At 49.1% G+C, this 15329-nt stretch overlaps 3 protein-coding genes across 4 annotated transcripts in view; all 3 read left to right on the forward strand.

Moving 5' to 3' along the window:
* The window catches only part of LOC145340110 (uncharacterized), a 30268-nt gene extending 26128 nt beyond the window's left edge, over positions 1-4140 (forward strand). The window contains exons 9-13 of the mRNA XM_080184537.1: positions 223-489; positions 1209-1484; positions 2060-2371; positions 3213-3488; positions 4132-4140. Coding sequence (XP_080040663.1) covers positions 223-489; positions 1209-1484; positions 2060-2371; positions 3213-3488; positions 4132-4140 — 1140 coding nt within the window. The remainder of the gene's footprint in view (positions 1-222; positions 490-1208; positions 1485-2059; positions 2372-3212; positions 3489-4131) is intronic.
* Positions 3639-5384, forward strand: LOC145340111 (uncharacterized). The gene is made up of 2 exons (XM_080184538.1): positions 3639-4477; positions 4915-5384. The coding sequence occupies exons 1-2, from the start codon at positions 4253-4255 to the stop codon at positions 5056-5058; spliced, it is 369 nt and encodes a 122-aa protein (XP_080040664.1). The 5' UTR covers positions 3639-4252; the 3' UTR covers positions 5059-5384.
* Positions 5385-9438: 4054 nt separating this feature from the next.
* Positions 9439-14829, forward strand: LOC145340109 (arylamine N-acetyltransferase 2-like). Of its 2 annotated transcripts, none has more exons than XM_080184535.1 (2): positions 9439-9738; positions 13916-14829. In XM_080184535.1, exon 2 carries the CDS (start codon positions 13923-13925, stop codon positions 14748-14750), a length of 828 nt encoding a protein of 275 aa, XP_080040661.1. In that variant the 5' UTR covers positions 9439-9738; positions 13916-13922; the 3' UTR covers positions 14751-14829. The 2 variants fall into 2 exon arrangements, with proteins under 2 accessions (XP_080040661.1, XP_080040662.1); XM_080184536.1 differs by lacking the exon at positions 9439-9738 and adding an exon at positions 10336-10364.
* The last annotated feature ends 500 nt before the right edge of the window (positions 14830-15329 follow it).

Here is a 15329-nt window from a genome sequence, read left to right on the forward strand (position 1 = left end):
TACTTCAGACAGTTATAAATTACATTGTGAATGACACAGAGTCGGGGAAGCTTATTCTGTATCTAACCCCGTCCTGTACCTGTCCTGGGAGCGTTTGATGGGGGACAGCGTAGAGGCATCTTTACTGGGAATCTAACGCCGTGCTGTTCCTTTCCTGGGAGTGTTTGATGGGGACAGTGTAGAGGGAGCTTGACTTGTAACTGACTCTGTTTTATATTTCAGATGCAACATACACAGGATACTGCACAACTCTTGAAGACCAGTCCACGAGCAATGCAGGGTCTTCTGGAGAGTAAAATCTCTGAACTGAAGAATGATTTTAAGAATCAGCTGACAGTGACTGAGGAGGAAACATCCTCATGTGTTAAAGAGTTGGACCAGCGTTTGCGGAAAGTAGTTCACAACTTCTGCACCTATTACCAGCTCCTATTTGAAAATACTTTGAAGGAAAGCAAGCTAAAAGATTTTGAGCAATACTGCGAGCAACAGGTACACTAAATTAAAAATAAAATGTGCTTTTGAATGGAGCTGCATATTGGGAGCTTTAGTCTGTATCTAACCCCGTGCTGTCGCTGTCCTGGGAGTGTTTGATGGGGACAGTGTAGAGGGAGCTTTACTCTGTATCTAACCCTGTGCTGTACCTGTCCTGGGAGTGTTTGATGGGGGACAGTGTAGAGGGAGCTTTACTCTGTGTCTAACCCTGTGCTGTACCTGTCCTGGGAGTGTTTGATGGGGGACAGTGTAGAGGGAGCTTTACTCTGTATCTAACCCCGTGCTGTACCTGTCCTGGCAGTGTTTGATGGGGGACAGTGTAGAGGGAGCTTTACTCTGTATCTAACCCCGTGCTGTACCTGTCCTGGGAGTGTTTGATGGGGGACAATGTAGAGGGAGCTTTACTCTGTATCTAACCCCGTGCTGTACCTGTCCTGGGAGTGTTTGATGGGGACAGTGTAGAGGGAGCTTTACTCTGTATGTAACCCCATGCTGTACCTGTCCTGGGAGTGTTTGATGGGGGACAGTGTAGAGGGAGCTTTGCCCTGTATCTAACCCCGTGCTGTACCTGTCCTGGGAGTGTTTGATGGGACAGGGTTGAAGTAGATATGCTCTCTGTTGAATTCCTTGCTGTAACTTTCTTCAGTCTGTTTGACTTGGACAGTGTCGAGTGTGGTTTAACTGGTTTCCCTACAAGACGGTTTGTTTTCTGTCAGGAATTGTTATTGGAGGATTTCCCCAAACTCCTGAAGATCAGTCCAGATTCAATGTGGAAACACCTGGAGGAGGAAGCAGAGAAGCTGAAGGATGATTTTCTGAAGCAGCTGGGAGGGAATGCGGACGAGCGAACTACACAGGTTAATGAGTTGGACAAATTGTTAGAGAATCAACAGCAGATATTCTACACGACTTACAAAAGGACCTTCCTCAGAGCGATGGAGGATCTGAAGATGAAGAAGGTGGAAGTGTTGAAACAATACATCAAGGAGAAGGTACTTCAGATAGTTATAAATTACATTGTGAATGACACAGAGTCAGGAAAGCTTATTCTGTATCTAACCCCGTGCTGTACCTGTCCTGCGAGTGTTTGATGGGGACAGTGTAGAGGGAGCTTTACTCTGTATCTAACCCCGTGCTGTACCTGTCCTGGGAGTGTTTGATGGGGGGACAGTGTAGAAGGAGCTTTACTCTGTATCTAACCCTGTGCTGTACCTGTCCTGGGAGTGTTTGATGGGGGGACAGTGTAGAAGGAGCTTTACTCTGTATCTAACCCTGTGCTGTACCTGTCCTGGGAGTGTTTGGTGGGGGGACAGTGTAGAGGGAGCTTTAATCTGTATCTAACCCCGTGCTGTACCTGTTCTGGGAGTGTTTGATGGGGACAGTATAGAGGGAGCTTTACTCTGTATCTAACCCCGTGCTGTACCTGTCTTGGGAGTGTTTGATGGCGACAGTGTAGAGGGAGCTTTACTCTGTATCTAACCCCATGCTGTACCTGTCCTGGGAGTGTTTGATGGGGACAGTGTAGGGGAAGGCTTCACTCTGTAACTGACTCTGTTTTATATTTCAGATGCGAGATACACAGGGTACTGAACAACTCTTGAAGACCAGTCCACGAGCAATGCAGGGTCTTCTGGAGAAGAAAATCTCTGAGCTGAAGAATGATTTTAAGAAGCAGCTGACAGCAACTGAAGAGGAAACATCCTCAGATGTTAAAGAGTTTGACGAGCGATTGCGGAAGGTGGTTCGCAACTTCTGCAATGATTACCAGCTCCTATTTGAAAATGCTTTGAAGGAAAGCAAGCTGAAAGATTTTGAGCAATACTGCGAGCAACAGGTACCTGAATTAAAAATAAAATGTGCTTTTGAAAGGAGTTGGATAGTGGGAGCTTTAGTCTGTATCTCACCCTGTGCTGTTGCTGTCCTGGGAGTGTTTGATGGGCAGACAGTGTAGAGGGAGCTTTACTCTGTATGTAACCCCGTGCTGTATCTGTCCTGGGAGTGTTTGATGGGGGACAGTGTAGAGGGAGCTTTACTCTGTACCTAACCCTGTGCTGTACCTGTCCTGGGAGTGTCTGATGGGGGACAGTGTAGAGGGAGCTTTATCTACAACAGATATTCTACACGACTTACAAAAGGACCTTCCTCAGAGCGATGGAGGATCTGAAGATGAAGAAGGTGGAAATGTTGAAACAATACATCAAGGAGAAGGTACTTCAGATAGTTATAAATTACATTGAGAATGACACAGAGTCGGGGAAGCTTATTCTGTATCTAACCCTGTGCTGTACCTGTCCTGGGAGTGTTTGATGGGCAGACAGTGTAGAGGGAGCTTTACTCTGTATCTAACCCTGTGCTGTCCCTGTCCTGGGAGTGTTTGATGGGGGGACAGTGTAGAGGGAGCTTTACTCTGTATCTAACCCCGTGCTGTCCCTGTCCTGAGAGTGTTTGATGGGGGGACAGTGTAGAGGGAGCTTTACTCTGTATCTAACCCCGTGCTGTACCTGTCCTGGGAGTGTTTGATGGGGGGACAGTGTCGAGGGAGCTTTACTCTGTATCTAACCCCGAGCTGTACCTGTCCTGGGAGTGTTTGATGGGACAGGGTTGAAGTAGATTTGCTCTCTATTGAATTCCATGTTGTAACTTTCTTCAGTCTGTTTGACTCGGACAGTGTCAAGTGTGGTTTAATCGGTTTCCAAAGAAGTCTGTTTGTTTTCTGTCAGGAATTGCTACTGGAAGATTTTCCCAAACTCCTGAAGATCAGTCCAGATTCAATGTGGAAACACCTGGTGGAGGAAGCAGAGAAGCTGAAGGAAGATTTTCTGAAGCAGCTGGGAGGGAATGAGGACAAGCGAACAACACAGGTTAATGAGTTGGATAAATTGTTAAAGAATCAACAGCAGATGTTCTACACGACTTACAAACATACCTTCCTCAGAGCGATGGAGGAACTGAAGATGCAGAAGGTGGAAAAGTTTAAACAATACATCAAGGAGAAGGTACTCCAGATAGTTATAAATTACATTGTGAATGACACAGAGTCGGGGAAGCTTATTCTGTATCTAACCCCCTGCTGTACCTGTCCTGGGAGTGCTGGATGGGACCGTGTGGAGGGAGCTTTACTCTGTATCTAACCCCGTGCTGTACCTGTCCTGGGAGTGTTTGATGGGGACAGTATAGAGGCTGTTTTACTCTGTATCTAACCCCATGCTGTACCTGTCCTGGTAGCGTTTGATGGGGACGGTGTAGGGGGAGCGTTATTCTGTATCTAATCCCATGCTGTATCTGTCCTGGGAGTGTTTGATGGGGATAGTGTGGAGGGATCTTTCCTCTGTATCTAAACCCATGCTGTACCTGTCCTGGGAGTGTTTGATGTGGACAGTATAGAGGGAGCTTTACTCTGTATCAAACCCCGAGCTGTACCTGTCCTGTGAGTGTTTAATGGGGGACAGTGTAGAGGGAGCTTTACTCTGTATCTAACCCCGAGCTGTACCTGTCCTGGGAGTGTTTGATGGGGGGACAGTGTAGAGGGAGCTTTACTCTGTATCTAACCCCGTGCTGTACCTGTCCTGGGAGTGTTTGATGGGACACGGTTGAAGTAGATTTGCTCTCTTTGGAATTCCGTGTTGTAACTTTCTTCAGTCAGTTTGACTTGGGCCGTGTCGAGTGTGGTTTAATCGGTTTCCACCCAAGACAGTTTGTTTTCTGTCAGGAATTGCTACTGGAGGATTTTCCCAAACTCCTGAACATCAGTCCATATTCAATGCGGAAACACCTGGAGGAGGAAGCCGACAAGCTGAAGGATGATTTTCTGAAGCTGCTGGGAGGGAATGAGGACGAGCGAATTACACAGGTTTATGAGTTGGATAAATTGTTAAAGATTGAACAGCAAATGTTCCACAAGACTTACGAAGGTGCCTTCCTCAGAGCGATGGAGGAACTGAAGATGCAGAAGGTGGAAGAGTTTAAACAATACATCAACGAGAAGGTACTTCAGATAGTTATAATTTACATTGTGAATGACACAGAGTCAGGGAAGCTTATTCTGTATCTAACCCCGTGCTGTACCTGTCCTGGGAGTGTTTGATGGGGGGACAGTGTAGAGGGAGCTTTACTCTGTATCTAACCCCGTGCTGTACCTGTCCTGGGAGTGTTTGATGGGGGACAGTGTAGAGGGAGCTTTACTCTGTATCTAACCCCATGCTGTACCTGTCCTGGGAGTGTTTGATGGGGACAGTGTAGAGGGAGATTTACTCTGTATCTAACCCCGTGCTGTACCTGTCCTGGCAGTGTTTGATGGGGACAGTGTAGAGGGAGATTTACTCTGTATCTAACCCCGTGCTGTACCTGTCCTGGGAGCGTTTGATTGTTAGAGTTTATGGGAGATTATGCGTCATCTAACTCTGTTTATTGTATGGTTTTCAGAGCCCACGTGTATTCAGGAAGACCAGACTTAAGAAAAAGGCGAAGAAGATTCTCCGTGATTTTGTGCGTTGTCTGTGTGACGATTACCCTGAGAAGCAATCAGTGGTTGCTGATCTTCGTCAATCAATGAGGAGATTGATCTGAGAATGACACAGCGGCAATCTCGTTAGTTTCTGAAATGTTTTTGTGATGATGTTTGGAGCTGTGGGGCTGATTGTGTGTCTTTCCTCACTGTCCCATGGTCACGGGCACTGCTGCTTTTGCCAATATGATTGAGGGAGGTGGTGAGGGTTCCAGGTTCAGTTCAGGGGGTTTGATGGTGAGTGACTCGGGGAGAAGGTTGGTGAAAACACGATGTGGAACAAGAACTGCTGAAGTGACAGGGTTGGACTGGGATAGAACATAGAACACTACAGCGCAGTACAGGCCCTTCGGCCCTCGATGTTGTGCCGACCAGTGGAACCAATCTAATGACCCTCTATCCTAAACTATTCCAATGTTATCCATATGCCTATCCACTGACCATTTGAACGCCCTTAAAGTTGGCGAGTCCACAACTGCTGCAGGCAGGGCATTCCACACCCTTACTACCCTCTGAGTAAAGAACCTACCTCTGACATCCGTCCTATAATTACCACCCCTTAATTTAAAGCTATGTCCCCCTCATGTTAGCCATCACCATCTGAGGTAAAAGGCTCTCACTGTCCACTCTATCTAACCCTCTGATCATCTTGTATGCCTCAATTAGGTCACTTCTTAACCTTCTTCTTTCTGATGAAAACAACCTCAGGTCCCTCAGCCTTTCCTCATAAGACCTTCCCACCATACCAGGCAACATCCTGGTAAATCTCCCCTGCACCCTTTCCAATGCCGCCACATCCTTCTTATAATGTGGTGACCAGAACTGTACACAATACTCCAAGTGCGGCCGCACCAGAGTTTTGTACAGTTGTAACATGACCTCACGGCTCTGAAATTCAATCCCTCTACCAATAAAAGCTAACACACCATACACCTTCTTAACAACCTTATCAACCTGGGTTCCAACTTTCAGGGATCTATGCACATGTACACCGAGATCTCGTCGACACTACCTAGAGTTCTTCCATTAGCCCTATATTCTGTACTCCTGTTACTCTTACCAAAGTGAATCACCTCACACTTGTCTTCATTAAACTCCATTTGCCACCTCTCGGCCCAGCTCTGCAGCTTATCTATGTCCCTCTGCAAACTGTAACATCCATCCTCACTATCTACAACTCCTCTGCCTTTGGTGTCGTCAGCAAATTTACTAACCCATCCTACTACACCCTCATCTAGGTCATTTTTAAAAATGACAAACAGCAGTGGCCCCAAAACAGATCCCTGAGGTACACCACTTGTAACTGAACTCCAGGTTGAATATTTCCCATCAACTGCCACCCTCTGTCTTCTATCAGCTAGCCAATTCCTGATCCAAACTGCTAAATCACCCTCAATCCCGCGCATCTGCATTTTCTGCAGTAGCCTGCCATGGGGAACCTTATCAAACGCTTTGCTAAAATCCACATACACCAAATCAACTGCCTTACCCTTATCCACCTCTTTGGTCACCTTTTCAAAAAACTCAATAAGGTTTGTGAGGCACGACCTACCCTTCACAAAACCATGTTGACTATCCCCAATCAATTTATTTCTCTCTAGATGATTATAAATCCTATCTCTTATAATTCTTTCCAAAACTTTGCCCACAACAGATGTAAGGCTCACCGGTCTATAATTCCCAGGATGGTCTCTACTTCCCTTCTTGAACAAGGGGACAACATTTGCTATCCTCCAGTCTTCCGGCACTATACCTGTAGCCAATGACAACATGAAGATCAAAGCCAAAGGCTCTGCAATCTCCTCCCTAGCCTCCCAGAGAATCCTAGGGTAAATCCCATCTGGCCCAGGGGACTTATCTATTTTCATACCCTCAAGAATTGCTAACACCTCCTCCTTAAGTACCTCAATCCTGTCTAGTATAAATCCTGTATCTCAGTTTTCTCCGCGACTACATTGACTTTTTCCTGCGTGAGTACTGACAAAAAATATTCATTTAGTGTCTCTCCTATCTCTTCATGCTCCATGCACAACTTCCCACTACTGTCTCTAACTGGCCCTAATCTTGCCCTAACCAGTCCTTTATTCTTGACATATCTATACAAAAGTTTTAGGGTTCTCCTTGGTCCTATCCACCAAAGACTTCTCATGTCCTCTTCTAGCTCTTCTTAACACTCTCTTTAGTTCCTTCCTGGCTAATTTGTAACTCTCCAGTGCCCTAACTGAGCTTCATGTCTCATTTTTACATAAGCCTCCTTCTTCCTCTTCACCAGAGATTCAACCTCCTTAGTAAACCACGGTTCCCTTGCTCGACCACTTCCTCCCTGCCTGACAGGTACATATTTATCAAGGATTCACAGTAGCTGGTCCTTGAACAAGCTCCACATTTCAGTTGCTCCCAGCCCCTGCAGTTTCCTATTCCACCCTATGTATCCTAAATCTTGCCTTATAGCCTCATAATTACCTTTCCCCCAGCTATAACTTCTGCCCTTCGGTATGTACCTATCCCTTTCCATCACTAAGGTAAACGTAACTGAATTGTGGTCACTATCACCAAAGTGCTCACCTACCTCCAAGTCTAACACCTGGTCTGGTTCGTTACCCAGTACCAAATCCAATGTGGCCTCACCTCTTGTTGGCCTATCTACATACTGTGTCATGAAACCTTCCTGCACACATTGGACAAAAACTGACCCCTCTAACGCGCTTGAACTGTAGCTTTTCCAATCGATATTTGTAAAGTTAAAGTCCCCCATAACAACTACCCTGTTACTTTCGCACCTATCCAGGATCATCTTTGCAATCCTTTCCTCTACATCTCTGGAACTTTTTGGAGGCGTATAAAAAACTCCCAGCAGGGTGACCTCTCCTTTCCTGTTTCTAATCTCAGCCCATGCTACCTCAATAGACAGGTCCACATCAAACGTTCTTTCTGCCACCGTAATACTGTCCTTGACTAACAATGCCACGCCTCCCCCTCTTCTACCACCTTCTCTGCTCTGACTGAAACATCTGAACCCCGGAACCTGCAACAACCATTCCTGTCCCTGCTCTATCCATGTCTCTTAAATGGCCACAACATCGAAGTCCCAGGTCCCAATCCAGGCTGCAAGTTCGTCCACCTTATTGCGTATGCTCCTCGCATTAAAGTATACACACTTCAAACCACCCTCCCTCCTGCCAATACTCTGCTGTGACCTAGAAACCTTATCCATGACCTCCCTATTCTCATCCTCCTGTACATTGGAGCTACAATTCAGGTTCCCATCCCCCCTCTGAATCAGTTTAAACCCCCCTGAATATCACTGGCAAATTTTCCCCCCAAGATATTAGTACCCCTCTGGTTCAGGTGCAGTCCATCCCTCTTGTAGAGGCCCCACCTTCCCCATCTGACAACCATTCTCCCTAATTCCACAACACTATCCCCTACTTAACTAAGACAGAGTGGGAAAGGGACGTTTGACCTACGCAACTGGTGTTGCTAAGCGACAGTGGGCGGGAGCTTCCGGATTCTTCCGAGCAATGAATTCTCAAGCTGCCAGAGTAGGATGCAATTGGCCAAGGGAACTAATGAACGTGATTGGACCATCCTGGTAAGATGGACAGTGTAGGTGAACAGATATTACCTGGAAAAGTAGGATTGGTGAACACCGTGGGAATGGAACTCAGGATAGTTCTCAAACTGCTCTCGATGGAACCAGGCCTGGGGTCAATAAAATATGTCTTCAACCAAAATTCCTGTCTCCAGGAGTTCTTCGGATTTCCTGAGCTGTAATTAATGACAAGAGATTGAGGGCATGAAGCCAGCTTCATATATCGCTATCGGAAAAACACCTACAGCTGGATTGGCCGTGCTAAATTGTCCCTTAGTGTCCAAAGATGTGTAGGTTAGGGTGGATTGGCCATGCTAAATTGTCCCCTTCGTGTCCAAAGATGTGTAGGTTAGGGTGGATTGGCCGTGCTAAATTGTCCCTTAGTGTCCAAAGATGTGTAGGTTAGGGTGGATTGGCCGTGCTAAATTGTCTCTTAGTGTCCAAAGATGTGTAGGTTAGGGTGGATTGGCCGTGCTAAATTGTCCCTTAGTGTCCAAAGATGTGTAGGTTAGGGTGGATTGGCCGTGCTAAATTGTCCCTTAGTGTCCAAAGATGTGTAGGTTAGGGGGGATTGGCCGTGCTAAATTGTCCCTTAGTGTCCAAAGATGTGTAGGTTAGGGGGGATTGGCCGTGCTAAATTGTCCCTTAGTGTCCAAAGATGTGTAGGTTAGGGTGGATTGGCCGTGCTAAATTGTCCCTTAGTGTCCAAAGATGTGTAGGTTAGGGGGGATTGGCCATGCTAAATTGTCCCTTAGTGTCCAAAGATGTGTAGGTTAGGGGGGATTGGCCGTGCTAAATTGTCCCTTAGTGTCCAAAGATGTGTAGGTTAGGGTGAATTGGCAGTGCTAAATTGTCCCTTAGTGTCCAAAGATGTGTAGGTTAGGGTGGATTGGCCATGCTAAATTGTCCCTTAGTGTCCAAAGATGTGTAGGTTAGGGTGGATTGGCCATTTTTCATGGTTAGTCCCCCTAACCTGTATCTGATCGGACACACGTGGTTAGGGCGGGATCTCAGTCTGGCCCTGCTTCTCTCTCCTGGACTTTGTCCCCCACCAGTTCCTGTTGCTTCCTCCCGCAGGCTGTACCCAGCAGTCTGTGCCCCAAGGTGAATGAGAAACAGCGACCTGACCCTGCCTGTGAAAATACACAGGGTAAGTTCACAATGGTGAGGGGAAATAGAGTCAGGGAGAGAGAGAGAGACAGAGAGAGAGTGAGACAGAGAGAGACAGAAGGAGAGAGACAGACAGAAAGAGAGAGAGAATCAGATACAGAGGGACAGGGAGAGAGAGACAGACAGAAGGAGAGACAAATAGAGAGACAGGGAAAGAGAGAGACAGGGAGAGAGAGAGAGACAGGGAGAGAGAGAGACAAATAGAGAGACAGGGAAAGAGACAGACAGACAGACAGAAGGAGAGGGAAAGAGAGAGACAGGGAGAGACAGACAGACAGACAGAAGGAGAGACAAATAGAGAGGGAAAGAGAGAGACAGGGAGAGAGAGAGAGACAGACAGAAGGAGAGACAAATAGACAGGGAAAGAGAGAGACAGACAGACAGAAGGAGAGACAAATAGAGAGACAGGGACAGACAGACAGAAGGAGAGACAGGGAGAGAGAGAGAGAGACACAGAGAGAGAGAGCGAGAGACAAGGAGAGACAGAGAGAGACAAGGAGAAAGAATGAGTGTGTCAGGGTTGTAATGATGAATTGAGTCTCTGACGCTGACTGAAGGAGGAAGTGAGGCAGGCAGCAGTTTATTTAGTGAAGTCACATGAAGTGGGTAAGTTCAGACTGCTGCTCTCAGTGTCCCCGGGGCACTGGGGAATGGGACGGGGGCGAGAGTGGGGGCACTCGGCAGGGCTGGCTGGCATTGGGAGCTGTGTGATATCTGAGACCCAGGCAGAGGGGTGTGGGAGTGACAGAGAAACATCCCCGTGTGAGTGAAAAACAGAGAGCAGAACGTACACAGGAAACCCGGAAGTGAGAGGGGAGACAGAGAGGCAGAGAGAGAGAGACAGAGAGACAGAAAGAGAGAGACAGAAGAGAGAGGGAGAGAGAGACGAGAGACAGAGAGGGAGGGAGAGAGAGAGACAGAGAGAGGGAGGGAGAGAGAGAGTCAGAGAGAGACAGACAGAGAGGGAGAGACAGAAGAAGGAGAGAGACAGGGAGGGAGAGAGAGAGTGAGAGACAGAGAGGGAGGGAAAGAGAGAGGGAGAGACAGAAGAGAGAGAGGGAGAGAGAGACAGGGAGGGAGAGAGAGAGAGACAGGGAGGGAGAGAGGCAGAGAGAAGGAGAGACAGAGAGAGAGACACACACACAAAAAGAGACAGACAGAGAGAGAATTTAGCATGGCCAATCCCCCTAACCTGCACATCTTTCGGACTGTGGGAGGAAACCGGAGCACCCGGAGGAAACCCACACAGACACGAGGGAGAACGTGCAGACTCCACACAGACCGTGACCCGAGGCCAGGAATTGAACCCGGGTCCCTGGCGGTGTGAGGCAGCAGTGCGAACCCCACTGTGCCACCGTGCCTCCCACTTTGGACTTACTTTAAATACTTGAACAGGATAGAAGTAGAGAGATATGGACCCCCCCCCCCCCCCCCACCCCCCCAACCCCACTCCGGAACAGTAGGGGGTTTTATTTCAAGTCCTTGACAAGGAGAAGTGGTATTTGTACCAATTATTAATCCAGAAACTCAGCTAATATCCTGAGGAGCTTGTCGTTTGAGGAACAGGTTGAGGACTCTGGGTCGCGTTGGAGTTTAGAAGGATGAGGGGGGATCTTATTGAAACTTACAGGATACTGTGAGGATAGAGTGGACGTGGAGAGGATGTTTCCACAAATCGGAAAAACTAGAACCAGAGAGGGCACAACCTCAGGGTAAAGAGACGATCCTTTAAAACAGAGATGGGGAGGGATTTCTTCAGCCCAGAGAGTGGGGAATGTGTGGGAACTCTTTGCCCCAGAGGAGGCCGGGTCACTGAGTGTCTTCAAGACAGAGATAGATCGGTTCCTGATTAATAAGGGGTTCGGGGGGAAAGGCAGGAGAATGGGGATCGGGGGGAAAAGGCAGGAGGATGGGGATGGGGATCAGGGGGAAAAGGCAGGAGAATGGGGATGGGGATCAGGGGGAAAAGGCAGGAGAATGGGGATGGGGATCAGGGGGGGAAAGGCAGGAGAACAGGGATGGGGATCAGGGGGAAAAGGCAGGAGAACGGGGATGGGGATCAGGGGAAAAGGCAGGAGAACGGGGATGGGGATCAGGGGGGAAAAGGCAGGAGAACGGGGATGGGGATCAGGGGGAAAAGGCAGGAGGATGGGGATCAGGGGGAAAAGGCAGGAGAATGGGGATGGGGATCAGGGGGAAAAGGCAGGAGAACGGGGATGGGGATCAGGGGAAAAGGCAGGAGAATGGGGATGGGGATCAGGGAAAAGGCAGGAGAATGGGGATCGGGGGAAAAGGCAGGAGAACGGGGATGGGGATCGGGGGAAAAGGCAGGAGAATGGGGATCAGGGGGAAAAGGCAGGAGAACGGGGATGGGGATCGGGGGGAAAAGGCAGGAGAACGGGGATGGGGATCAGGGGGAAAGGCAGGAGAATGGGAATGGGGATCAGGGGGAAAAGGCAGGAGAATGGGAATGGGGATCAGGGGGAAAGGCAGGAGAATGGGGATGGGGATCGGGGGAAAAGGCAGGAGAATGGGGATCAGGGGGAAAAGGCAGGAGAATGGGGATGAGAAAAGTATCAGCCATGATAGAATGGCGGAGCAGATGGGCCGAGTGGCCTCGTTCTGCCCCTATGTCTTAGGGACCCGGGTTCAAATCCCCGCCACAGCAGATGATAGAACTTGAATTTAATTAAATAAATTCTAGAATTAAGGATCTCCTGATAACCCGTTGCCAAGAAAACTCATCCGATTCCCTTTAGAGAAGGAAATCTGCCCGTCCTGACCTCGGTCTGGGCCTACACGAGGCCGTGATATGGAGATGCCGGCGTTGGACTGGGGTAAACACAGTAAGATGCCTCACAACACCAGGTTAGAGTCCGATAAGGTTTATTTGGGAGCACAAGTGTGGCTCCGATGAGTGAAGGTCTTTCAGGCCAGAGGGGTTTACAGCAGGGAAACAGGCCCTTCGGCCCAACTTATCCATGCTGCCCCTTTTTTGTAAACCTAAACTAATCCCAATTTTGAAACCTCAGCTAGTCCCAATTACCCGCACCCCTCTACACCCATCGCACCCCATCTCGTGCTTTTTTAAGAGACAAAATTGTACCCGCCTCTCCGACTACCTCGTTCCGGACCCTCCATGCGAAAAAAATTGCCCCTCTGGACCCTCCCCCCCCCAAACCTAGTGTGAGCAAAACAAACCTGGATGAGAGGAGGGCAGTGCAGGTTTGGGGGGGTGGGGGGCGAAGGGCCTTGTTCCTTTGCTGATGACACCAAAGTCGGAGGAGCTGTAGATAGTGAGGATGGATGTTACAGTTTGCAGAGGGACGTAGATAAGCTGCAGAGCTGGGCCGAGAGGTGGCAAATGGAGTTTAATGTGGAAAAGAGTGAGGTGATTCACTTTGGTAAGAGTAACAGGAGTACGGAATATAGGGCTAATGGAAAGACTCCTGGTAGTGTTGACGAGCAGAGAGATCTCGGGGTACATGTGCATAGATCCCTGAAAGTTGGCACCCAGGTTGATAAGGTTGTTAAGAAGGCGTACGGCGTGTTAGATTTTATTGGTAGAGGGATTGAATTTCGGAGCCGTGAGGTCATGTTACAACTGTACAAAACTCTGGTGCGGCCGCACTTGGAGTATTGGGTACAGTTCTGGTCACCACATTATAAGAAAGATGTGGAGTGGGTGCAGAGGAGGTTTACCAGGATGTTGCCTGGTATGGTGGGAAGGTCTTACGAGGAAAGGCTGAGGGACTTGAGGTTGTTTTCATTGGAGAGAAGAAGGTTAAGAGGTGACCTAATTGAGGCATACAAGATGATCAGAGAGTTAGCTAGGGTGGAGAGTGAGAGCCATTGTCCTCGGATGGTGATGGCTAACACAAGGGGACATAGCTTTAAATTAAGGGGTGGTAATTATAGGACGGATGTCAGAGGTAGGTTCTTTACTCAGAGGGTAGTAAGGGTGTGGAATGCCCTGCCTGCAGCAGTTGTGGACTCGCCAACTTTAAGGGCGTTCAAATGGTCAGTGGATAGGCATATGGATAACATTGGAATAGTTTAGGTTGGAGGGTCATTAGATTGGTTCCACTGGTCAGCACAACATCGAGGGCCGAAGGGCCTGTACTGCGCTGTAATCTTCTATGTTCTTTGTTCCCAAGGGTGGCAATGGATTTGAGGAGATACCTGGCCCGGATTGGCTACGAGGGTCCGATCGAGCCTACGTTGGAAAATTTGGCAGCCATCCACAGGTGCCACGTCCTATCGGTGCCTTTTGGTAGCCTGTCCATCCACTGCGGAGAGTGCATCGTCCCAGAGGTGCCACTCCTGTACCAGAAGATCGTGGAGGAGCGGCGGGGCGGCTTCTGCTACGAGCTGAATGGCCTCTTCTCCTGGCTGCTGGGGGAGCTAGGCTTTCGCCTGCGCCTCTTGTCCGCCCGGGTCCGCAACTCCTTCACGGGCCGCCTGGGGCCCCCCTTCGACCACCTGGTCATCCTGGCGGAGATGGCGGAGGGGGAGAGCTGGCTGTGCGACGTGGGGTTCGGCAACGCCTTCCGGGTCCCGCTGCGGCTGGAGGAGGGGCGGGCGGAGCGGCAGGAGAACGGGGTCTTCGCCCTGCGGCGGGAGGGCGGCGAGTGGGCGCTGCGGCGGTCAGCGGGGGGGCCGGCCGACGAGGAGGTGACCCTCTACACCTTCACACTGGTGGGGCAGAGGAGGGAGGACTTCCGGGCCATGTGCCAGTACCACCAGACATCTCCGTGCTCCATCTTCGTCTGCAAGAGCTTCTGCTCCCTGCACCTGCCCGGGGGCATGGTGACCTACATGGGCAAGAGGCTGATCGCCACCCGTTACACCCCCGAAGGAGAGATCAAAACCACAAAGGATCTGACCGAGGAAGAAATCCCCTGCGTCCTGGAGGAGAGGTTCGGGATCAGACTCAAGAATAAATTGATCCCCAAAGACCAGGACATAGAAATCCCACCAGAGGAAAACTGAACGGGGTGCGAACCAGAGCAAGGAACGAGAACGGACATCCCCGAGACACTTAGCCCAATAAACGATGAGATAAGACACACACACCTTGTACCATCATTCTACCATTCCCACATCCAGCACCCCCAAACCAAGATGAACCCAAGTGAATGGGGAGGTGCTTTATACATAGAATAACAGATAGCCGGGAGTGAGTTACAGACTGGAATCTAATCGAGGGGTTCAGGGTGGTTTATATACAGAATAACAGATACCCGGGAGTGAGTTACAGACTGGAATCTAATCGAGGGGTTCGGGATGGTTTATATACAGAATAACAGATACCCGGGAGTGAGTTACAGACTGGAATCTAATCGAGGGGTTCGGGGTGGTTTATATATAGAATAACAGATACCCGGGAGTGAGTTACAGACTGGAATCTAATCAAGGGGTTCGGGGTGGTTTATATATAGAATAACAGATACCCGGGAGTGAGTTACAGACTGGAATTTAATCGAGGGGTTCGGGGTGGTTTATATGTAGAATAACAGATACCCGGGAGTGAGTTACAGACTGGAATCTAATCGAGGGGTTCGGGGTGGT

The sequence above is a fragment of the Carcharhinus amblyrhynchos genome, unplaced genomic scaffold (assembly GCF_965287045.1).
Source record: "Carcharhinus amblyrhynchos unplaced genomic scaffold, sCarAmb.v2.hapA scaffold_784, whole genome shotgun sequence".
Lineage (NCBI taxonomy): Eukaryota > Metazoa > Chordata > Chondrichthyes > Carcharhiniformes > Carcharhinidae > Carcharhinus > Carcharhinus amblyrhynchos.